Raw genomic sequence first — 25,002 nt, forward strand, 5'->3', positions numbered from 1 at the left:
TAAATTAATCTTGAATGCAATGAAATGAAGTTTGTCTTCCCTACATGCTACTCACAAAAAACAGAAAAGACCTAGATGGAGTAGTTTGTATATTCATGTGTTGAGGATGAGTTCAGGAGCCTCACAGCCTGAGGAGTGAAGCTGCTGTCTTGTCTGGTGGCAGCGGATACTTCTGTATCTCCTGTCAGACGATTGATAAGTTGAAGGAATAATCGGAAGATGATGAAAATAACTGTTAGTTGTATGTTTCAGATTGAAGTTGTTCCCATGTTGAGACAGTCAGATGACAATAATCGGTTTGCACCAAAGGACATAATAAGGGAATTCCTGGCTAACTATAATATCTTGAATAATCTTTGGCATGCATGTGTATTAAGCTTGACACAACTAAAGAAAAGTACAATAATAACCACTAGTGTACAGTAAGTGTACAGCCGATACACCACTTTGTCTACAGTACATACAAAAAGATAACTTTTCAGAGAGAAAATATGGATCCCCGGCAGGATCTGTAAATATGTAAACAGGAAATAAGAAACGATGTGTAAAAATACCAGAATACCAGAACTATACAGGTAGTGAAAATCTGACCAGACTGCAGTTTGTGTGCATTTCTTCACATATGTTTCCTTTTGTTGGGAGTTCATCAGAGTGTTGAGCACCTTTTCTCCGGACAAGTTTGTTATGCCGCAGGCAATAATGCCGACATGATGCTGCTTCTTCTTTGTACAAGTTCTGTAGATCCAGTCAATCCAGGTGTGAAGTGGGCCTCAGTCTCGTCGGTGGCACGCACATTTAGTTTTTGAGTTTTAAGAAACAGTCTCACCCAGACAAATTTACATGAGTAGCTCAGTCACTTTGTTTTTCTTCTCCTGTCGTCCTCGAATTTCCATCTTCTGACCCGGGACGTATCAAAAAAGACAAAGAGATCCGCATACCAGAAAAAAGGTACACTTGTGTGCATACGTACGTGTATCTTCCCTCTAATGACATTTTGTTTGATGATGGGGGATTTACAATACAACACACATATGTAGTATTGACTGGCACAGAAACAGCTCAAACAGTTTGGATATAATACAATGATAAATATCAAACAGCGGCGCAGCGGTCCGAGCTGCACCAACGAGACTCTCACCTCTCTCACACGCACATACACACAAATAAATAAATGATAGTCCCAATAAAACAGCTCCTCGTGTCCTGTGAATGTCCGACTGCACTCAGCGATTAAAAAAAAAAGAAAGATGTTTCCAGATTACGTTCCAGTTCACAGTTTCCTGGTTCCGGATGAACCGGGAGCACCGGTCCAGTGTCCAGTCTGGGTGCTGGGTGCTGGGCGGTCTAGAGCAGTGAGCTGGTGGGGCTGCCGGGCAGCGGGGGGCTGTGGCTGTGCAGGGTGAGGCTGTGGCTGTGAGAGGGGCTCGGGCGCACAGGCAGCAGGTCGTAGTGGCTCGGGATGTGGCTGTTCCTGGGAAGGTCGTACGGGTTCTGAGAGTAACTGGGAACCACCATACCGCCGGCTCCCTGGACGATACTGATGGTCGGTTCTGGGACGGAGAGAGAGAGAGAAGAGGATTTCAAGTTCCATCCAAATGTTATAATTCTCAATAATATGATGGATATGACGGCGTCTGGGTCCGGACATGGACCACTTCCAGTCTATTAGTTTTCTATAAAGAGAGATGGCAACCCCCCCTCAACAAGGGGGATGACATCACCCCCATCCCCCTTTTCAATCATTTATTAGTTATAGGTTCTGGTCTGGATATGATGACGTTCGGGTCTCCACCTCACAGTTAATGGCAGGTTAACAAGGGGGATGCATGTTATGTCATTTTGACATTTGACATTCCTTCTTGATAATTTATCAGTTCTAGGTCTGGTTCTGGATATGACGGTGTCTGGGTCAGGAGGAGGAATGCGGTGACCTCGGGGAGATGGCTAACACCCCCCTCCGACCTCAAACGTACCCATGTCGTAGACGTTCTTGGCCGGTGCGGTGGTGGTGGTCGTCGTGGTGATGATGGCGGCGGAGCAGCAGTGTGTCATGTGTTCGTGGTGAGCCGGTGACTTCATCTCCACGTAGCTGCTCTCTGAGTGTTTACACAGGGCAGGCGGGTCGTTGATGGTGGCGTACGGGTTCTCGCTGTTGAGGGAGCAGGTGCTGGACAAGGAGCCCTTCATGTAGTCTAAAACATAAAGACCGCATGAATCAGTGGGAGAAGAACGCGTTCACACGAAATTACAAAATGACTCTCAAACCCAAAGATACTCAAGAATGAAATGTTCCCAAACTAAAACAAGGCTGCTCTTTCATTTCCTGACGGCCGGTTATGAAACCGTGTTTCATGGGTCATTTCTGCAACATTTCCTGCAGAGTGTGGCTGAAACCTGGTAATCACAAGAGTTACCATAGTAACCAATTCATGTCTGATAATGAGGGATGATGAGCAGGACGGATCTTTGAGCACTCAGATGTCATGTGAGAAATGTTCCACTTCTACGACTCCAGATTACATGACTGTTTTTTTGGTTTGTTTTACAGGATGAGGTTGGTGGGATTCTCTATTTCTCCAGTTTATCAGAGAAAACTTTCTCACTTTTTAATCTCAAGTCTGTTGGGTTGTACAAAAAATGTATTTAATCACTACTCTGACAGTTCTCGTTAGGAGAATGAATTCACTGTTGGTTTGGTGTTTTCATGGTTTCACCAGACTTGTCCGTTAAGAAACACACACGTCAGAGTAATCACTGCATCACTGGACAACAAAGGTGAAATTTCACAGCCAACGTCGACATTCAAAAGCAGTTCAGGTTAAAAAACACGGACAGTCTGTGAAGCTGCAGCAGAAGGAAAAAAACACACAGTAAGTGTTTGAGGAAAACACACAGCATTCAGTTATTGTGCAGGAGAGATTCCCCCGGGTGAGTTTTGGGAGTGATGGGGGTCAAAGCAGGAAGAGGACCCCCGCAGAGAGGGAAAACACACAGAGGAGAGGAGTCATCCTGCAGAGACACAAACACACCTGTCAGCACATCAGCAGATCAATCACAAACATTTTATCTCGACAACAAAGCTGAACATTCAAGTACAGGCTCGGATCTGCGATCATGCTGAGCAGCAGACCACAGGAGGGCAAAGTAAGTGTTGTGATTCACTGTTCCTCACACCAGTGGTTAAAGTGAAGTAAATTCACTTTAAGAATCAGTGTTTCGCTTGAGTCGTCCCTTTTCACGACACTATACTTCTACTGCGTAACATACAGAGAGAAAATACTGGATCTTTTACCACACAAGCTTCAATCATCAATCAAGTAATTAAATAGGCGATTGCAAATTATCAAAAAATGGAATGGTCTGTTTTAATAACTAATTAATTTTAATTAAAAGTCATTTTTCATGCAGAAATGCCTGAAATACTTCTTGGTTTTAGCTTCTTAAATGTGACAACTTGCAGGTTTTCCTTCTTTTAAAAGACAGTAGACTCAACATTTTTTTAGGTTTGGGACTGTTGGTGGGACAAAACAAGATTGTGTGTGTGATTGTGTGTGATAAATAAAGATTCTTCTTCTGGTGTGTGACGGTGTCTCTTTAAAAGACACAGTTTCAATAAATTGTGGAGTACTACTAGGTAGAATAAAACCTATTGTGGCTCCAGAGGAAACTGCATGTAATCTGATAAACTACCGCCAGTGATGTCACTCAGTGGCTGAGTTGCATTGTGGGTAATGAAGGCTCCGGGTCAGACCTTCTCTTTTCTGTCACATGTGATCAGATTGTGTCTGAACCTCAGAGCAGCGTCCAGTCTGACTTTCAACACAGGGAACTGCAACATAAAAGCTGAGGTTCAAAATGCAAGAGAGGCAGTTATTGGCTGAGGGAACTGTTCGAGCAAGAGGATTGGCTGGGGAGTCAGAGGCTGACGAGGTCACACAGGCTCAGTCCACCTCACACTGTACCTCTGTAGCGCGGCTCCACGTGGTAACTGTAACGCCGGTCGATGCAGTAAACACCTGCACAGAAAGCAAAGGGAAAAGACGGATATATTCTTCATGTTCATATATTCTTCAGTGTTTATACTTGATTACTCTTGAAGATTTAAAAGGGATTATTACTTCTGTATTCATGTGTAAATTTTTCACAAGGTTTTGTCACAGTGGATGATAATGCATGGCAAAGAAAAGGAAGATGGTCATAAGATAAACTAAATCTGTGTAGTTATCTGTCTGAGAACGTAGAAACAAACAAACAGACAAACAAACCAAAAACAGAGACTGACCCAGATCACCGAGGTTACAGTACGCCCCCCACTCTGGAGCACTGTTCCTGTGTCGCTTCTTTGTTTTCATCTGGAAAAGGCACAGAATGATAACTCATGAGAAACACTAAACGTAGTTCCATGATAACTAAAACAAAACAAAACCACGGCCTGTAACCCACAAACAAATGTAGTTAATTAGTTTCCTCAGCAGGCTTTTATTGTGAAAGTATAATAATATATATATATCGATATTGAATTCTTTACTCCCGAGTATCGGCGTCGTCATCGGCCCCAAAAATCAAGTACTGGTCGGGCTCCATGAAATATAGTTTGGTGCAGACATTAACACACATACAGCCAATGGAAATGTACACAATTCAAGCTGGCGTGTACATTATATAACAGGCAAACAAAACAAAAGCTAACTGACTCCACTGTTAATAAGCGAAGAAATCTGTTAAGGGTAAGAAAGTCCTCAGACCCACCTTGGCGGAGCTCCTCTTGTCTGGCTTGGCGTAGTGAGCGGCGTAGGTGCAGGGCCCCAGGGTGCGGTAGCTGGGGTTGGAGAAGCAGCGGCCCACGGTGCTGTTACTGGGAGAGGAGTCTGCAGAGGAGAGCAGGCCTGTGCACTGTAGCCCTGCTGTCACCACATGACATCAGCACTGGTTCTTACATCCTGCCCCTTCTATCAGCACCATAACATACTGCACATGCAACGTGCACACACAGTGCACCTGACAACCTGACACAAGAGTCTGAGGTAACGCATCATCCTACAGGTCCAGACACTTCATGGTAAGTCGGTGGTAATTTACAAGCAACACATTGGAAATTTCTTTGAAAATCACCACAATGATTTCAAAATGACAAAAAATGACCCCAACATGATTTCATAATAAAATTCAGCTATTTTCCAACAAGCAGTTAATAAACGGTTGATAATTTCTTTCATACATTTCCAGGAAACTTCCAACTAGTTTCTGTCTAACTTCCTGTCAGGTAATTACCTCCCCCGAGGTAGCTATTGTGGTAATTGGGGGATAATTTTAAAGAAACTTCAAATATGTTATGGTAATTACCACCTACTTATCATAACAAGTTTTGGACCTGTGTGTTACCAACGTGACACTGCCGTCTGGAGCTGCAAATTAAAATGAAGAAGCTGGAACCAAGAGGAGGAACTGCAGTCTCCAAGAACATTTGCTTTCTTTGTCTGCTTATTTCTGCTCGTGGTCATTGAAGGTTTGAAGCTGCACAGACAAAACTCATCTACAATCAATTTTCATTAATCGATTAATATTTTCATTTATCAAGCAAAAACGCCAAACATGTGGATCTTTAGCCTGTTGGTGGAAAACTAATCCTGAAAACAATCCCTTCCCGTCCTGGTTCAGGTCGTTTAATCTGCCTGTGAAGAAAGAAAAGCACCTGGAAGAGAAAGAATTGAAAGCACTCGGGCGTCTCACCTGAGAGCGAGTAGTCGGTGGAGTTGATGTGCAGGGCGGGCGTGTAGGTGACGCTCGGCACGTGGTGACCTTTCTCTCTCTGCCGATAGCGGAACCAGATCACCAGACTGAGCATGGCCATGATGAGCAGCAGCAGGAAGATGATGCCCAGCACGGCGCCGGCCGACTGCCGCTCCGACGCCAGAGCCGGACTGATCTTTGTGTACGGGTTCAGTTCTTCCATCATCAGAGCCGCTGAGGACAAGAGGCAAAAAAAAGGCATTTTACATTCGGGCTGTTCTGACACATGAGCAGCACCTAACATAGTATTTCATCTCTGAAGTTTCAAAATAAAAGTTTAAATGTAGCTTATTGCTGCTTTTCCTTGAATCTATTCAATTTTGGTGTTTTTCCTTCAAAGCATTTACCTAAATCTATAAGAGGTAGACAAAATAACATGAACAGGTAACAGAGAAAACTTGAACTGACATAACTGTAAACACAATGATAAATGTGGGTCTAATAAGGTCACGTGCCAATTCATTGTGTTTTTGTGAAACTCATCATGTGGCTGTTGGTCATTTTGAACTTGTGACATCTTTGTTGATATAATTCATGTGTGTGTGTGTTTGGCTTAGACTGATTCCTAATAAACATATTAAAAAACAAGTTTATTAGCATTCTTTAGTGACGGGTACACCTTCCTAAATCACCTCGATACTTATTCCCTGTCGTCAAACTTGTCTTCATAACACTGAATGACTTCAGTACCACTGTAGTTGAGGTCAAGAAAAACATTTATGACCAGTGTTAATGTATTATAAGACAGGACGAGGGCGGGGCTAGCTGGTTAGCATGCTAACTTCAGTAGACATCTCTGCATCACAGTCTACAACACGCGGTCATGTCTTTGATTTAATGTAAACACTTGTTTCTCCATGTTTCTGTCAAGTTGTCAAAACAAAACTTTTTAAAAAATGTTGTACAACTAACTAAGTTATCTGGAAAACAGAAGCAGTTTGTGCTGCTAATGACTCAGAGTTTGAGAAGATTAAATATTGAGTCCCACTTTTTAGTCTCAGTATATTAATAAAATCTGTAAAGTTTCCAAATTACTTCAGTTTCTTTTGTTCGCAGACGGTACACACACACACACACACACACACACACACACACACACCCACACATATTTTTTGTTCTGGGCAGGATTTAAAGACAATATGATCTTATTAAGTAACATTTATGAGAACAAAGAAAAAGGGATGGCCACATGTATCTACAGTATCTTATATTATTACTAAGAGAAGGGCAGGTTATATACTTTTTTCTTCCTTCTGCTCCTGTTTTGTTCATGAAATGTGTGTAAGTATGGTGGATAAAAGTGTATTATTTATCTTTTTTTTTGGAAATGTTACACTAAATAACCCAAATATTAAGCGAACTAAAATAAGACAAAAAGTTCCTACTAGCTGTAACATGAATACATCCTGCAGACATGTTGGACCATCAGAGGACTCTCTGCACCTTCTTTTTAAAAATTAAATGCACATGTTCCTCCACCATCTTTTATTTTTTATGATTCATCTGGACATCATCTAAACCCACAGGAAGAAGCAGCTTCAAACTCATCACTCAGCCACAGCTACATTCTCCTCCCGCCGTGCAGAGCCATCATTTCTCACCCTGGTCGCAGCGGATCCCTTTGAAGCCGATGCTGCAGTAGCAGGTTCCCGTCACGTAGTCGCAGGTGGCGTTGTTCATACACTCACACAGCTGCTGGCAGCCGTAACCAAACGTCCCCGCCGGACACTCTGGACAGGGAGCAGAGGTTTAATACACATTTAGATCTCACGGCTGGATGCACAGATGTTACGGCTGTCATCTGTGAACTCATATTTCATGCTTTAACTTTAGTTAATACGATTAACTTCTGATAAACGGACATCTGTGAATGAAAATGTCTGATGTAGAGATGTGCAGACACTCACTGAGCTCACAGCTCTGTCCGATGAAGCCCGTCCTGCAGGAACACTGTCCGGTGATGTGGTCGCAGTCGGCCCCGTTCTGACAGCGACACACCTCAGCACACTGAGAGCCGTAGAAACCTGAAGGACACCCTGAAGACGAACACACAGGACGTCCTTACAACACACTTTGCAAAGTCAGCTGTTCCACTCTTCAAACTCAGAGATGATCCGTAAATCTGGAAGCAGCTTTTTCTGAGATTGGCTAATCTGTTCTGTCACTGTGGAGCCAACACGGATCAGCTCTGCAGATTGAACCAAACCCAGTTTGAATTTCACACAGATTTAAACAACAGACTGAAGAAACTCCAGAGTGAGAATTAGTTTTTCCTGCTTTTTGTTTTGCTGACACGACAACAGACTCCAACGATTCAATGAACATGATGTTCACACAGGTTGTAAACAAACATATGGAGGAAAGAACAACGCGAGTCTGTTGTGATGACCATCGCACTGTAGATGTTCCCATTCGATTTATTTGTTTTCACGGTTTAGATAATATGACTAACAGGAGATTTGTTTACGGCCTCTGTGTTTAAAGACTTTGTTAAACTGTTTAAGTGATGTCATCATGTCCCAAATTTCATCAAGTAATGTCATAAGTGGGTAAAATATTTCAATAATCCTCATTATCAGTTATTGCTTCATGAGCGAAGTATTTTTGAACGACAACATAACTAAAATGTACCAACGTAATGGTCTGAACCCAGGAAACGAATGAAGACTCAGGGCAGATGAATGAGGTCCGGGCATCGATGGATCATACATCAAAAATATGACATGACAGGATTTGGTTTTGTTTCCTGAAACAAGGACGGAAACTGAGAAGCTGCCTGACCTTTGCCAAACAGTATTTGAATGGTGGCACTAAACTCAATGAAGGAAATGAGGAGGTAGGGAAGGAAGGAAGGGAGGAAACATTGTAAGGAGGTAAAGGAAGGAATGGGCTCTTCTCAATTCTCCATTTTATCCCTCCTCGTCTCCTCCCTCCTGTGTTTTCCTGCTTGTGACCTGGAAATCAATCGCGCCACATTGAAAGATGTCTCATTCCTAAAACGCTCCTCGAGGAGAGAGGAGTGAGGACAGAGGAGCCGTAAGCGAGGATGCACAGGTGCGTCCTTTGTTTTTTTCATCACCTGTGACCAATATTCAAACCATGCTGGAGGCAGGAGTCTAAAAATGAGTTTCTTTTGTATTTACAAGTTATATAACTCATTTGAAATGATCAGATGTGACAGATAACCTCTGCCCCTTCACTGTTTGTGTAGGCGCTGTTCTCGCCACATTCCTCATCACATTTCACCTCGATATTATTTGTCACATCATGGGATGCATTAAAGTAAATAAACAAGTTGTCACTGTTCTGCTCATCTGCAGAGATAATAAAATATAGCATTTATATATATATATATGTAGACTTTAACAAAACAATGGCTGGATGATGCAGCTGTGCCGTAAGTCACTTTTAATTGACGTTCCTTTTTAATACGCGGCTCCGAGGCAGAGATGACTCATTTTGTTAAAAGCCTGATGCATCGAATCTTCTCTCCTCGTGTCTCTTCCTCACCTCGCATCTCATGTGGGAGGGACTAAGAGGAGAGGAGAGGAGAGGAGAGGAGGTGAAGAGAGGAGATGAGGAGGTACAAACTGAGAAATGAGGAGAGGAGATGTAGTTTCTTTATCTGCCGCTAGATGGAGGTGTAGGTATGAGATATTCAAAGCAGGGGACATCACGGACTCTGCTGCAGCCAGAGAGCTCGTTACTGTTCCTCTTATTAGATGTGTGTGTGTGTGTGTGTGCGTGTGTGTGTGTGTGTGTGTGTGGTAGACACATACGCTGTGTACAGTAGAGTCCCGTCCATCCAGGGCTGCAGTCACACTCCCCGTCTGTGGCGCTGCACTGGGCTCCGTTGTGACAGTTACATGTGTGGATGCAGTCTGGACCCCACGAGCCCAGAGGACACGCTGCAGTAACACACACACACACACACACAGGTAGAGAGAGGTGAAGACACACACACACAAACACACACACACACACATCCTGTCTGAAACACACTAACAAACGTCAGCAGCCTGAGGACTGGACGTGTTCAGGACGCTCTGTGCCTTCATTAGCTTCACCAGTGATGGACTGATTGTGGTTGCTCTGTTCAGTGTGAGATGGATAATTAACGTCAGGGCTGACGGAGTAATTGCCTTTAAGTTTTTATTTTTTCTCTCCCAGTTGTCTCCGACTGGTTCATGGTCAACTCGAGTGCGACGAGTGAATAACAGAGCGGAGCAGAGGAAATTAATTTTGGTTGGTTTTTGTTTCTAAAAACAAAGAATCAAGGTTGATGAGAGCCGAGGTGAGAAGGAGACGAGACAGAGACGAGAGAGATCGTTTGTGGTGTCGGCCTCACGTTTGGAGCAGTCCTCGCTGATCCATCCTGGGTAGCACTGACACGAGCCGTCGATGGGGTTACAGGTGCCGTTGTTGGTGCACACACACGGCTCAGCGCAGGCTTTACCAAACTTTCCACTGGGACACACTGTGGAGACACACACACACACACACACACACACACACACACACACACACACACACACACACACACACACACACACAGGTACTCATTACATCACTTTTGATATAACGGTACAGTAGAAAAGTCCTTCAGCCACAATCTTCAGCAAAAGTAACATTTTATGATACAGAACGGCCCATTTCAGAAAACTCATTTCTGTATATTATATTACTGTATAATTATTATGATTGATGCAGTAATTTGTATTTTACTTTAATGTTTCAGCTGGTAAACGTGGAGCTTATTTGTACTATATATATATATATATATATATATATGTATATATATATATATATATCAGTGATGGAATGTAACTAAGTACATTTACTCAAGTACTGTGCTTGAGTACAATTTTGATGTATTTCACTATATTTATTTAATAACTTCAGTTACTAGCAGAGGTGGGAAGTAATGAGGTACAAATACTTCATTACTGTACTTCAGTAGATGTTTCAGGTATCTGTACTGTACCTGAGTATCTCTGAGACTTTCCCTCTCTACATCTGAACACAAACATCTGAACTTTCTCCTCCTCACATTTTCAAAACAGCCTCGTTACTTTAGTTTGATGCATTTGAGGTGAATTATGGATTATTGTTATTTGGCGTCATCGCACGCCGCCTTCCCAACATCACAAGACTGATGTCGACCTATCAGAAATGTGGCTATTTGACGTCCTGGGAATGAGACTCAACAATCAACTATCTTTGTGGTGCGTTCAGGAACAGCTGGGACAAATCCTACTGATTCTACCTTTCACTTTAATAGTCTTTGAATTATATTAATATGACGTGAGCCTCAGTTAGCTTTGACCACAAATGTCCTTCAGAGGGAGACTTTCTACTCTGATACTCTGAGTACATGTCAGAGCCTGTACTCTATTACTTTTACTGGAGTAAACAAGATGAGTCAGTACTTCCACTGACCTTCTCTGTTAAAAAGGAACACAAATAAAACTCATGTTAGTGACTGTTATTATTACATCTTTTATAATGATTTAATGGGAAATTTGCTTTTCAGTTTCCAGTTTGTTGCTCCTGCTGCAGTCTGAATGAATCATCACTGTTGACTGTTCAGCTCCAGAAAACAGGACGAAGGAGTCGGCTGGAAAAATAAACTGTGTTCAAAGTTTCTCACTCAGAGCTGCAGGAAGATTTCTGTGAAGTGAGTTTATTTTTCCACTAAATCATTTTAGGGAAATGCACATCCTGTTGCTCAAGGACGTAATATTTCTCCTTTTTTTTTACATTCAGATTTCACTAAATGTAGTTACACTGATAAAATATTGAGACATACATACTGTGGTCTCTGACAAGCCTGATAATAAATTAATGTGCTGTGGGCTTTTTTGATTATTTCCAATTAACACAAGAACACATAACTGCTACAACTGCGTTTATATATATATATATATATACAGTGTTCGCTTAAAAACTGAGTTTATGAAGTTAAAAAAGTATCTTGTTAAAACTGCACACACAGAAGCTGCACAGCGTTATTCCCTCGTGATCATGTGACATTTTTAAACAGCTCAAACAGTAAAAGTGAGAAATATTATGAGCTGGCATTTAACTTGACCTTACAACATGATCGCACACTTTTAAATGTTTAATGAGTGTTTGCATAATCATGGCAGTGCACAATCCGAGATGCAGTGTGTGCTTACAATCTTCATAAAACATAAGTTATATATATGTTTGCTATCTTTTCCTATAACGTTTTGTTTGTATGAGATGAATACATTATATATACATGAGCTATATTCATTATTTCTACTGAACTCTTCCACACTGGTTTGCATTTTACTAGATTTTCCACCTGTTGCATAAAACGTATTGTCTTCATTAATAGGTTTCTGCCTGTCTGTGCTTATAACGGCCATTAGCCGGCTGTGCATATTGTTTTAGTACAAGAATAAAACCCAGCAGGGGATTCTTAACTGTGAATATGAGTGCAATAAAAGATCATTATGAATGCTTTAATGAAGTCTACTTCTCCTCTTATGTAACAGTTACCAACGTCTGACTAAAGATTGGATCAGAGTAACACACCATACGTACAGGACGAGAGAATAAAAAGATAAAATAATTAGCAGAAGAGGGACTGTTCACTGGCTCCCTGATGATCTTCTGTTAACTTTTAATAATTAATCAGCGCGGGTCTCTGGTGGCGTCACTCGGTCCAAACAACACTTTGTGAAATATCCACACAACTATTGTAATGAAACTTTTGACAAACATTCATGTTCTCCACAGGATGAATCCTAAGCAGGCACAAAAAAAATGCTTGGCAGGTGATTGGATGAAACATCTGTCTTTCACCGTCTATCTGGGCTGACTTTAACCAATCAGATCCACAGCAGGAGAGCGCTGGCATCAGCATTAAAATACCTGTTTTGGTCGCCAGTGAAATGTCCCCACAGATTCAAACTGTGGTCGTCTGTTTGGCAGTCCTGTAGCTTGTAATGACGCCACCACCTTCCCCTCCACAAGTCCACTAATAAGCTTATAATGTGAACGTATTATGACACGTTTAGTACAAATGTCAACCCTGGACGTATCTGTGGTTTGCAGAATCATTAACTGCTGGCATCATATCCTGCAGACTTGGCCGTGGTGTTTTTGTAAACAGATTTTAATAAAGTATAAAAATGGTCAATATGCATGAAGAACAGTTTGATTCAAATCAAAGAAATCCAGTTAACAGATCCATTTTCTGAATATGATTTAGTTTCTTGTGTGTGTCGTCGTCACACTGACGGCTGATGAACGCAGCTATAAAAAGAAGTCCTGAAGAGCAGCGATTATAATTATCTTGATGTTTTTCAGGATGAATTTCATTTTGTGTTTCATTTATTTGCAGGTGCAGCCACCCGAGGAGGCAAAAAAAAAGTTAGTTAAAGACTCCTGATTTGTTTTGGTTGTCTGGAGGTGAATCTGTGTACCTGACGAGTGGCTTTTAAATAACAAGAGTTTTGTTTAGTGGAGATGTATAGATAACACACACTGCTACGCTGTACACAACACATCGCTCTCTGTTGTGTAAGTCGTGGACAGTTTCAACTGGAAACAGAAATGTTATTTCTTCATTAAAGTGGTGAAAACCCATTTTGTCTCAGTTAACTGTAACACACACGATGAGATGTCTTCTTCTGCGAGGGTTCAGCAGTCAATAACATCATTAGCTCGTACAAAAGGGTATCAAACATGCAGAGAGCAGGACGGAGCGCGGTTCGCTCTTCAGGCGGTTAAAAGCCTTCGTGCTGGACATCAGATTTATCAGGGCTCGCCCGGTTATCTATGGACCTGCTCAAAGATGCAGCGGCCAGCAGAATGGCTAATGTAGGACAGGGCATAACTAAGGCCGTCTTCATGTTTAATGATGATGAATATTTCACAGCACCCTCCTCCACTGTCTCTATTTAAAATTCGACTTGGCAACAGACCTTGGACCAGCTGCCTTCATAGGAGAATTAACACCTGTTTAACCTGCAGAGCAGCTCAACCGCACTGAAATAATGATGTACAGGAGGAACTGACAAAAAGAGTATTCAGATAAAATGAGGAGGAAGGAGAACTTTTAAAAAAGAGACACAAAACGAGCTCAAGGTTTAGATTTTTTTCTTTTTCATTACGTACATTTCTTTTAACGAACTCTAGACATCCAAGGGCTTCGCTTTGTATGCAGAGTGTCAGTTCTAACCTGGAGCTAATAAAAGAAGCCAGGGTTGAGAACAAAGAGGCTGAGTTTAACGAAGATGTCGAGAGGTTGAGTGGTTCAGTTGTATACATGCAGTGTTTTGTCCTGATGCTGTTGGTTTAGAAAACAGCTCCTGTAGGCTGTGATGACTTTGAATGGCTTAGAAACATGTGAGTATGAATAAGTGTCAACCCAAAAATATAAATGAGATAAATCCTGTTTCTGAACCAAAAACACAAAATAAAACAAATGAACACAAAGCTCACAGACTTCATGTAAGCATGTCAAATGCAGCTTTATGCGTCCAACGTGCGTCTCGAGTGACCACGTTTGATCTAATCTCGCCTCCCTGCTCCACTGTATATGCAAATAAACACGTACGTCAATGGAACAAATGGATATGATGTTTATGCAGAACATCTGCTGAATTTACAAGAAGGCCCAAATAATGAAGAATTTGTCAGAGACAGCGTTTCACAAAGTTTATAAAGTTTCTCCTAACTCAACAACTCACTAAACTGAGTGTTTTTTTAATGGAGTCTGGGGACTTTCTCCACGGGTAACTAAAAAGTAGCCTATATTAGTTGTACATTTGTAAAATTTAACATGTTTAGCATCAATAAAATGTTTCTTCTTTCATAAATTGAGTGTAAATGGTGAAATCAGTGTAAACAGTGTGTTCAAACAGCTGCTAAATGTTGGCAGGTAAGACTTTAGCACTTTAGACACAGAAGCAGACAGGCTGGTACAGCCATGCTGCCACAAACTGACACTTTTTACAAGGAAACAAACAACTTCATGTTTTCATTTGATGCTGAATTTACAAGAAGGAGACAATGATTCAGAGTCTGTCAGAGACAGAGTTTCACAACGTTTATTTTAAAGTTTCTCTTCACTCAACAACTCTTAAAATCAGCTGATTTGTTAAGGGAGTCTGGTGATGTTGTGGTTACTAGTTCAATGTTTGGATCAGTTGAAACAGACGGTGCGTTCGCAGACGTCTGCTCCAAACATTGGCGGATTAAGAGAGACCAAACATGTCATTTATATTACAGTGAACCACATGGAGATCAGACAGTGTGTAATCTGTTCTGACGGGGATAAACAGCCTTTTAACACACACAAAAAAGAAACGTCCTACGTCTTTTCCTGAACTCTTCCTTGACCTCGATGGAAAATGTCTTGAGGTGAAGAGGCTCATTATGAAGCTTCTGATATTCTTAGTCTGGCCCTAACCAGCCTCACTGCTCATGCTACTTTATAAAGTGAGGCAGTGAATTTGAAAGACGTGAGCATCTACCAGACAGAGACGGCCGAATGAAAAGGCAAATTGCATTATGGGGGAAAAGCAGGATTTAGTGTTGTCGTAGCTTGACCCAAATGTGGATCTGAAAGCCAGGATGTCTCAGGCTCTGCTGCTTTGATTTTGGAGATTGTTATTTATAATGTGTCTCTCACGAGTCTCCAGCTTTATGAAAGATCAATACTAAGTTGCTGAATTAAAAATCTGTGATGTAGAAAGTACTTTTTCAGTCAAACGAGACCTTAAAGGCTTTATTCTGTCTGTATTCCTTATTGCAAGGATATAACACAACAACAAAACCAGCTGCTTGTCCTTAAAGCAGACGCACAAACACAGCGAGGACAGCTGGACTGAAGGAAACTATAACTCACCTTGATTACAGAGCGAGCCGAAGAAGCCGGAGAGACATTCACAGTGTCCGGTGACGTGGTGACACGCTCCGTCGCTGTGGATACACTGAGGACACGACTGGCTGCAACGCTGGCCGTAGAAACCAGGAGAACAAGCTGCAGAGAAAACACACACACACACACACACACACACACCAGTATTAGATGGCTGTGGGTGAACAGTGTGTGTGTGTGTGTGTGTGAAGTCCATTTCCGAGTCTAAGAGAAACTTTCTGATTAGTTCTCTGATTAGTTCTTTGATCATTTTAATAATGAATTTCACGGTCCACTCGCTCCCAATTTAAGATGCGTTTTCAAACTCCACATATATGAAAGCTTAATAACGGCGGCGTCCACACAACCTATATATTTGTGTGTGTGTGTGTGTGTGTGTGTGTTTCCCGGCCTGCCGTCTCCTCTCCGGGGTCGACCTGTTGGCTTTGCTTTGTTCCCTCCACCACGGATCCTCCCTCGTACGTCTTCCTGAGGCCTTTAATTTGTTTTAATTGATGTTTCCCTAAGTGGTGAGACAAGCTGGTGCAGGCTGGTCTAAGGCTTTTCTCGCACTACAGGATTTTCCTAATTAAGATAATTGCCTAAACTGTGAACCGAGAGCCCTTAAATTTATCACCCTGATGCAGGGTGAAGCACAGGAAGGCTGGTGTGTGTTATAAACACACTGCAGGAAACATCAACATGTCGCCTCAGACTGTATTTCAAGCAGATTGTACAGTAGATGATTTACAGTTTCATCCTTTAACAACATTTTCAAATAAACCTTTCTAACACCTGACTGGATGAAAACACTTCTCACTGGTTTGGTTTCTGATTTTCAGACTAAACACGGTGGCTTCTCAGGAAACACTGACTTTCTCTTAGACCAAAATTATTTAAAGGACATGAGAAATGATCCATGCAGCTGCAGGATGCTTCACTTCATAACTCCCTGAGTATTGCTCACATATTGCGTAGCTTACAAGGGGCTGTGATACCTTATTGAATCTAATAAGTTTTTTATCTTTCAACATCTGCAAGTAACTGAAAGCCACAACGACTCAATCACCACTTGTTTATGGAGAAGTTAATGGGAGACTAATTAATGTTCACAACAAACAACCTGGAAACAAGATGAGCAGCGTAATTTATGAAATGTTCATTAAATGTATCTGAACAGCCGCCGCCTCCTGTACATCAGCAGCTACGTACTTCAGATACAGAAAGAATGTAATCTGCAAAGTAACTAGTAACTAAAGCTATCAAATAAATGTAGTGGGGTAAAAACTCCACAGGTCATAAGGTGAACCGTATTCATCGGGTTGTGAGGAAAAACGATCACATGTATTTACTTAAAAAAAATCTTCCTCACATATTTGATCTCACACAAAAACATGTATGAAATGAAATTGTACACACATATTCTAGTTTGTCTCTAAAAAAATAAACTTCTAACAAACTCTTGAAGTCTTTGTTTCAGCTGATGGACAAATTACATTGCAGGAGAACTGATCTGAAGGAGGAAAATCATTACTTCATCATGTTTTTCCTTACTGATGCATCAACATGTGGCCGGTGTTTGACACTTATCTGAATGCTAAAACCTTTGAGAGCAGAACTATTTTTTTGATCAGCTCTTGTAAAGTTTCCTCCACTTCTGCACTGCAGCTGTGAAAGCAGAAGGACAAGGCATGTGTGTGTGTGTGTGTGTGTGTGTGCAGAAATGTGTGTTTGCGTGTGTCATATGTTTCTTTACTCCGTCTGCAGTTGGTGCCGCGGTAGCCCGGAGCGCACGCACAGGTGCCGTCCTCCGGGGAGCACGAGCCTCCGTTCTCACAGGTGCAGCTGTAGGAGCAGTTCGGTCCCCAGCGTCCTTCCTCACACACACTGTCGCAATGGACACCTGCACAAAAACACACACACACACACATGCAAACACACAAAGACAAGCACACATTTTTATTCTATGCGAGAGGCCAAGAGGCTTTGTTCTCCACTACTAAGCTCTTAAATGAAGTCAAACTGACTTCCCCGGCGCGGCTCACAAACTTTCAGATGTGTCACTTAAACTTGAAAAAGATGTAGAGCGAATGATGCAAAAAGGGCGCGTGAGGGAACATCAGCGAGGCCTCTGAGCATCTACTCAGAGAGAGAGAGAGAGAGAGCAGGGGAGCAAAGACCAAAGGAGACGTAAAGAGAGGAGCGATGAGACGGATAACAGGGACGGAGGGTAAATGCCGCTATACTCATCTCCCTGTTAGAGGACGACGCTGCTGATAATTTATACTGTTTATTATTATTGTCAACGAATTCTGTGTAAAGACAAAACCCAACAGTGTCAGTATATATCATCTTCCTCTGTGTCATAGAGCCACAACCCAACAGACAAGGAAGGCAGCGACAGGAAAGAGATGTCAAGTACTGCAGGGTCACAAACCAACTGCACATCCTTACGATGCAGAAGAACAGAAATAAAAACAACACAGCACCTTCAGTGTGTGATATCGGTTCTTGTGCATGTAAGTGGTCTTGAAATCTAACATTTAAAAAGGTCAAAGTCTGCACCAACAGAAGCTCCTCTCTCCCACAGGAAACACTGCTCCTGAAACGCCTCATCAGTAGTCCCCAACCGTGTCTCTGTGACATCACACTATGTCAGAGAAAGACTCATTCTAAGGTGACGTAAACACAACATTTCTTAGTTTCTGGTGATTATACATTAATGAAAATATAATGATGAATATTAAAATACACTTCTGCCTCTGAACCCTTCACACTGGACCTTTACGTACTGCCTGACAGAGCTGCAGGATTATTTTAAGAGGCTGAAAAGTGAAACAGGTTCATGTAGTTTCAGAAGTTTTGGCTAATTTAAGTTGGGACCCCTTAAATTTGATAAATAAAGAGTTGTACATACTGAGCGGGGCATTTTACAGTTAAAAAAAGATATATCTGAAATAAACTTAAAATCGACCAACACTATCCGCCTGACTGTTGGAGAGAGACGCACCGATTCACCACTGACGGTAATATTCAGAATATTTTAGGCAAAAAACCCAAATTCTGCCTGAGACTTTTTGCCCTTTAATCATTTGCTGAAGTGTCTCCTTCTTTCATCAGTCTTGCATGTGTGTGTGTGTGTGTGTGTGTGTGTGTGTGTGTGTGTGTGTGTGTGTGTGTGTGTGTCCTGAGAGGCAGCAGTCTGTCTACACACGAGGCGGCTCGCGGATCGGATCAGAGCCCTCCGCTGCTCACAGGGGACGGTCTGGACCACAGAACCCCGGAGACGTTACGTTACACTAATGCTTAGTTACACTCAGCCACACACACTCACAGAGGAATACACACACACACACACACACACACACACACACACACACACACACACACACACACACACACACACACACACCGCCACGTCTAAATATAGAAACAGACGGACACACAGACGGTGTTAAGAATAGTGTATATGCAAATACAGTAGATCTCCCTCCTGCTGTCTGCAGCTCATTAGAAACTTCCTTTGACACAGAATATGAGAGAATATATATGAGAGCGGGGCCCAGGCAGCCATTATAACTCTAATAAACCACCTCTGAGACGCAAAGTGACTGAAATCTCTGCGTTAGGCTGTGAAGTTAGAATAAAGGGAGGGACGGAGGTGGAGGAGGGAAAAAGAACAACTAGTGTAAATACTTGTAGCGCTGCATTAGCAAGTTTAGGAGGAGCATCATGTGAAGCAAACACCTTAACTTCCCAACGTACTTCAGTCCATGTTTCAGGTATCTGTACTGTACCTGAGTATCTCTGAGACTTTCCCTCTCTACATCTGAACACAAACATCTGAACTTTCTCCTCCTCACAGCTTCAAAACAGCCTCGTTACTTTAGTTTGATGCATTTGAGGTGAATTATGGATTATTGTTATTTGGCGTCATCGCACGCCGTAAGAAGACGTAAGAAGACGTAAACAGACAGAGAGGGAGGCTGGAATGGGGAGAAAAGGCGTGTTAGTGTCTCGTATCTGCAGGGATTTTCTTATTTTCTCTCTTTGTTGCTGCTCGGGACGCTTTACCAACCCAAAAACGTTTTACTCTGATACTCTGAGCACATGTCAGAGCCTGTACTCTATTACTTTTACTGGAGTAAAGGAGTTGAATCAGTACTTCTACTTTTACCAGAATCTGTTTTTACACAAGTTTCTGAACTTCTACTGGAGGAGAGACAGTGTGGACTTTTGACATCCTCGCTGCCGACTTATTAATACGACTGACTGTTTGACTCTGCCTTTTCAGAGCACTGAGATCAGGGTTTCTAGATCACACTGGGATTCTTACGGTTGTATTTTTGCTTTGAACTGTAGCCAGGCTGCTAGCAGTAGCCAAGTTGCTAAAGCTGTCTTTGCGACAGTGGCGCCAACAGTAATACCACAGGGAAACGCCAGGAGGGGGGAAAGTTGAAAAGTTTCTGCTTTAAAGTGGAAACAGAAGTTTTCAGTTCCCCCTCACAGCGATGCCAGGCAGTATTATCACTTATAACGACTACATACAACTCAGAACACACTGCAGTTGTTTCCAGATTTCATTAAAGATCAACACCTGTTAGTAAAATAAGAGAGAAGAAGGTGAAATTGTCCTAATTTGTATGCAGTAATAACATAGTTTGAGTGTTGCTTGGCACAAACAAGTAACTACAGCAGGGGTTGGTGTCGGGGGGAGTAGAAGGAGAAGTTTGTTTCATCCATTTAGTCAATAAATGAGACACGACAGCAGAAAAGGTTGAACTGTAGTGAAAGTGAGGCCTATAAAGAACCAATCTAAAGGCTGATGATGTTATTCTACAGACATTACACTGTGTAATCAACATTTACTGCATAACGATAAGTAAAAGCTAAGAAACATTTAAACGCACCTCGGCGGTGTAACAGATAAATATCTAAGCGATGATCCTCCAGCAGAGATATTTTGAATGAAAAACAATTACAGTCTGAGCAAAACTGTTAAATGTGGTCTTATTGTGTTTTTCACCCACTGGGAACAAAATGGATCACAGGAGAAGTCTTCAGCAGCTGCACCGAGCTTTACGCTGATACACACAGCATCCTCATCTCAGCGTCTATCTCACAGGGCTAATTATCGTTTATAGTCACCACAAAAAACTGTAATTACACGCCTACCTGTTTAAGACTAAACTAAAACGCCTCATGTTTTCTTTCAGATTCGTTCGTTTGGTCCAAACTTTGCTCTAAATATTCATCAATACATTGAAGTTCCTCTCCGTGTCAATTCATTACCGATTCTCCCTCCGGCAGTTAAATTTAAAACGCCCCTCTCCATATTCATAAGCTCTCATATCGATCACGACTCTACTGATTGAGGATTAGCAGGTAAAATAAGCAGAGCTACAACTTGAACATGATAATTATTAAAGTAAACAAAAGGTTCAAGGACAGAGGTGCACTCTCGCTGATGATGTTGATCTACTGCCAAGACAAGAAGTCTAACGTGGGACAGAAGCGTCTGAAGGCGCCGCGAGGCTCACTTGAAAGGTGCTTTGTCGTCGGGGGACTCTTGTGAAGCTGAATTATTGAGGAGAGCGTACGTTGTCAGACTCACCCAAGCCTGAATCTCCATCAGGTTCAGAATTATAGGTTTGAATTTTTTCGTGTCATATTGATTTGTTGTCTCCATTCTCATCACGGTGTAGCCAGCAGCACCACCTCCCTCCTCTGTTCGGTCTGCCCTCCTCCCTCAGAGTGCCTCATATACAGGCTTCACCTGCACTCTCAGCCCTGCAGTCAGCGGCTGGATGTGGTCCTGTCTACATGCACGTGGGTATTTCTTAAAACAAAACCAGGGCGAAGCCATTCAGACGCTCTGTTTTTGTTGTTTACGTCTGGACGGACAGAAACAGAGCTTTCTGGAAACCAGATGCAGACTCACACGCTGTAGGCCCAATTCACAGCAACATCTCTTAAAAGTCCTGATGCTTGAGTTTTTTATCGCAATTGTAATTTTCAAAACATTTTTGATGTGTCACACATACACAGGTGATACAAATTAATATATGCAAGAGCAACAACACGTGATGGATGATGAGGAGGTGATAAAACCCTCAGAGGGTTTGATCTGAGCACCCTCCAGTGCAAAGGTTACCTTCATCCATTAAACAGAGTGACAGAGAAAATATTAAAAGGGGAAAAGACAAAAAATATCACTGAAATTAATCTCAGATATTGTAGTTTTTTTCTAATAAATTTATGACTTTAATCTCAGAAATTCAGAGTTTTTCCTCTGAATATTAGCCCCTTTCCTCAGCTCCTTATTTTATTTCTGTTTTTCTCCTCTCACCTACAACAGCAGTCGTGTGATACGATGTTCGTGTCGGTGCAAATTGACAGTCAATTATGAACCTGTTCATCTGACCTCCTAACTTCATAAACTTTGTTTAACTCAACGCATTTAAAGGTAGGAAAGGTGATTCTTGAGAAAGATAGTTGAGCCACCTTCCCAGGTCGGTAAATGTTGATGTTTGGGTTTGAATTTCGGGCCGAATACTGACCCTAAATGTCAGTACTCTTTCTCTAGAATCACCTTCACTACCTTTAAATCATTTGCTGTCTTTGGGCTCTGATCCCTGTTGCCTGAAGACTGAACTTTGACAGTTTATCAGCACATATATAAGTAAGACTGTAGCTGCGTAACTCACCTGTCCAACCAGCGAGACAGCGACAGATCCCGGCCACTGGATCACAGCCGTCAGAGTTGAGACAGTCACATCTCTCTCTGCAGTCCAGCCCGTACGAGCCCTCCTAACAACCCGAACAACACACCAGATAAAGATACAGACGTGTTTAACACAAACCTGTCTCAACTGTTTTTAAACTAGAAACTGTTGATCGTAACGTATACAAACTGTGCGACATGTTAGAGAAGTAGTGCTGAATTAAACTTTGCTGCATCTTTCACGCTAAAGAACGACCGGCTGCTCTGATCACTCACAGGACACGGTACGTCGCAGTACTCGTCCCTCCAGCCCGGGGAGCAGGTGCAGGTCCCGTTCACCGGGTCGCAGGCCGCCCCGTTGGCACACTGACACGTCTGATTGCAGCTCAGTCCCCAGGTACCGCTGGAGCACGGGATAGAGCAGTCCACACCCTGCCAACCTGGACGGAGACACAGCCAGAGACCGTCAGGACAATTTATTTCAGCACTTACTGGATTAAATCTGCAACTGTGGAGCATCTTGTAAATTTCTGAAAGCTTCTATAAAAATTAAGTTTAATTTTCTTAAAATTTCACTTTTTCACATTATAATTCTGGATTATTACGACTTTTATTTTCATAGTTGTGTTAGTTTTTGTTTTGTTAAGTCGTACTGGTTTAGAAACACAAGCAGTGAGCAAGTTTATCAGGACTGCTCAAAGCTGACCCGCTATGAGTGTCAGTTTGGCTGAAACTTTATCAACCCTGTGAAATGTCCGGCCAGTGCCGACATTGATATTGATATCTATCAATATTTTTGCCTATTATGATGTTCTTTCTCAGAATATCTTTAAATTCTTCGTTTCCCTAAAATCTGTACAATCTAAGCTAACAGGCTGCGCAAGTCGATGAACAATAATGATTGATAAAATAATTAAGGACGGCCCCAAACTGTCCACGTCGTTTGATGTCTGTTTTAAGAGGGTTAAATATGATCCTTATTTTTCATAATATGGCGGGAAGAGTGACACGTCGTGCAGGAAGTCAGTCAATTAAGGGAACTTGGGATCCGACCACCATTTTGTATCTGATCAATACAAAACAACAGGTGTTTGATTTTTGAAAAGTTTACAAACCCAAAAATGTTATTAATAATCTCTATTTGTAAAGAAGATCAGTGTGTATACAAACAATACTACAGCAGGTTGATAAGTTGAAGCAGGAGGTCATTCTGCAGACTGACAGTAAATAATCGTATTGTGTACGTTCGTCATTATCACAAATTTGGTGTGATTGTTTATTGTGTTTTTATATCTGCACTTATTTATTTATAATATACATATTTATATTGTCAAGCTGTTGTCTATATTAATGTTTTTAATTCAAATATATTCTATAGAATATTTATAAATCTTAATTACATTGTAAACCTGCACCAAAGATATTTTAAATTGCATTTTGTCATGCTGCTGTCTTTATGATTATTAAATTCTTCCCCTTTTTGATTATTTTACTTCTTTCTCGTTACCATATTCATCATCTTTCATCTTATTCTGTTTGATCTTATTCTACCTGGACTCAGGTCTCACTTGTAAATGAGATCTTGATCTTAATGTGACTTCCTGATTAAATTAAGTTTATGTAGCCCTGTATAAAATCATTTAGGTTACAGTGCATAAAAGTTCATGATATTTAAAAGAGGAAGTTCATAATATTAAAAAAATGGTTAAAATATGTGCTGGATAAGAAGTATAAAGGTTACATATAAAATAGTTGTATTTTTCATACAACGAGCCCAGGCCCAGTCTCATCGTATTAACCACTGTAGTTTTATCTCTTAACTACGTGGGACCTGGGTTACATTTATATATACATTTGTTTAATCTGGGAAGTTTCTTTAAAAACATTCTCTGATCTCAGAACTGAACTTGGTGGTTATATAATTACAATAATGGTGATATTTAAATAAGAAAAACTGATATCATGTTAATAATGCACACGATAATATTATATTTAAATATTTCAGTTTCTTTCTGTTCTCACTTTGTCATAAAACGTGGCAGTAATTCACCTTGAAGCCGCGAACGATGCCACACATCCTGAATCCAAAAAGATGTAGATGCAGTCGCTAGCTGGCTACAACCACAGTGAGTGTCGACTAATGCTACACAAAACCCTGTCAGACGAGATGACAGACGACTGAGACGTTTTGTGCTTCCTTGCGGCTCCCTCGCGGCCGACCGGAGGGGTTACATGAACATGTTGCATGTCGGTCCTCATCTCCTTCCCTCCGTTTCGTCTCTACTGTCTGCTCATAAAAATGTCTCCAAGAAGAAAAATGAACATGTTGACGTTGGAGGCATTTCTCAGCTGTGAGTTCCACATGTTTTAATCATTTGTCTTATACAGTATTTATCTCATTTCAATGATTACTGGCTTTTATCCCGAGGAAGCCAACATGTGCTGAAATGCTGATCTGTAGTATTTTAAATTAAACATCGCATTGGAACCCCGGGTGTCCTTATTTCGCCTCTTTTCTTCAGCGTTATTTTCTTTCACGCGAGCAGACGCAGGATACATCATTTCTGAAGAATTTGTCAAATATCCTTTT

General features: G+C 41.6%; 1 protein-coding gene across 1 annotated transcript in view; it reads right to left on the reverse strand.

The window, feature by feature from the left end:
- Positions 1–641: 641 nt before the first annotated feature.
- The window catches only part of LOC140994670 (multiple epidermal growth factor-like domains protein 11), a 108,990-nt gene continuing 84,629 nt past the window's right edge, over positions 642–25,002 (reverse strand). Inside the window, exons 12-25 of the mRNA XM_073464410.1 lie at positions 22,689–22,852; positions 22,396–22,498; positions 17,445–17,591; positions 15,677–15,811; positions 10,139–10,267; positions 9,570–9,698; positions 7,698–7,826; positions 7,392–7,520; positions 5,731–5,964; positions 4,750–4,901; positions 4,283–4,352; positions 3,963–4,016; positions 1,974–2,192; positions 642–1,550 (exon numbers count right to left, since the gene is read on the reverse strand). Of these exons, the coding sequence (XP_073320511.1) occupies positions 1,345–1,550; positions 1,974–2,192; positions 3,963–4,016; positions 4,283–4,352; positions 4,750–4,901; positions 5,731–5,964; positions 7,392–7,520; positions 7,698–7,826; positions 9,570–9,698; positions 10,139–10,267; positions 15,677–15,811; positions 17,445–17,591; positions 22,396–22,498; positions 22,689–22,852 (2,000 nt within the window). The 3' untranslated portion in view covers positions 642–1,344. The remainder of the gene's footprint in view (positions 1,551–1,973; positions 2,193–3,962; positions 4,017–4,282; positions 4,353–4,749; positions 4,902–5,730; positions 5,965–7,391; positions 7,521–7,697; positions 7,827–9,569; positions 9,699–10,138; positions 10,268–15,676; positions 15,812–17,444; positions 17,592–22,395; positions 22,499–22,688; positions 22,853–25,002) is intronic.

This window comes from Pagrus major, chromosome 4 (genome assembly GCF_040436345.1).
Source record: "Pagrus major chromosome 4, Pma_NU_1.0".
Classification (NCBI taxonomy): Eukaryota; Metazoa; Chordata; class Actinopteri; order Spariformes; family Sparidae; genus Pagrus; species Pagrus major.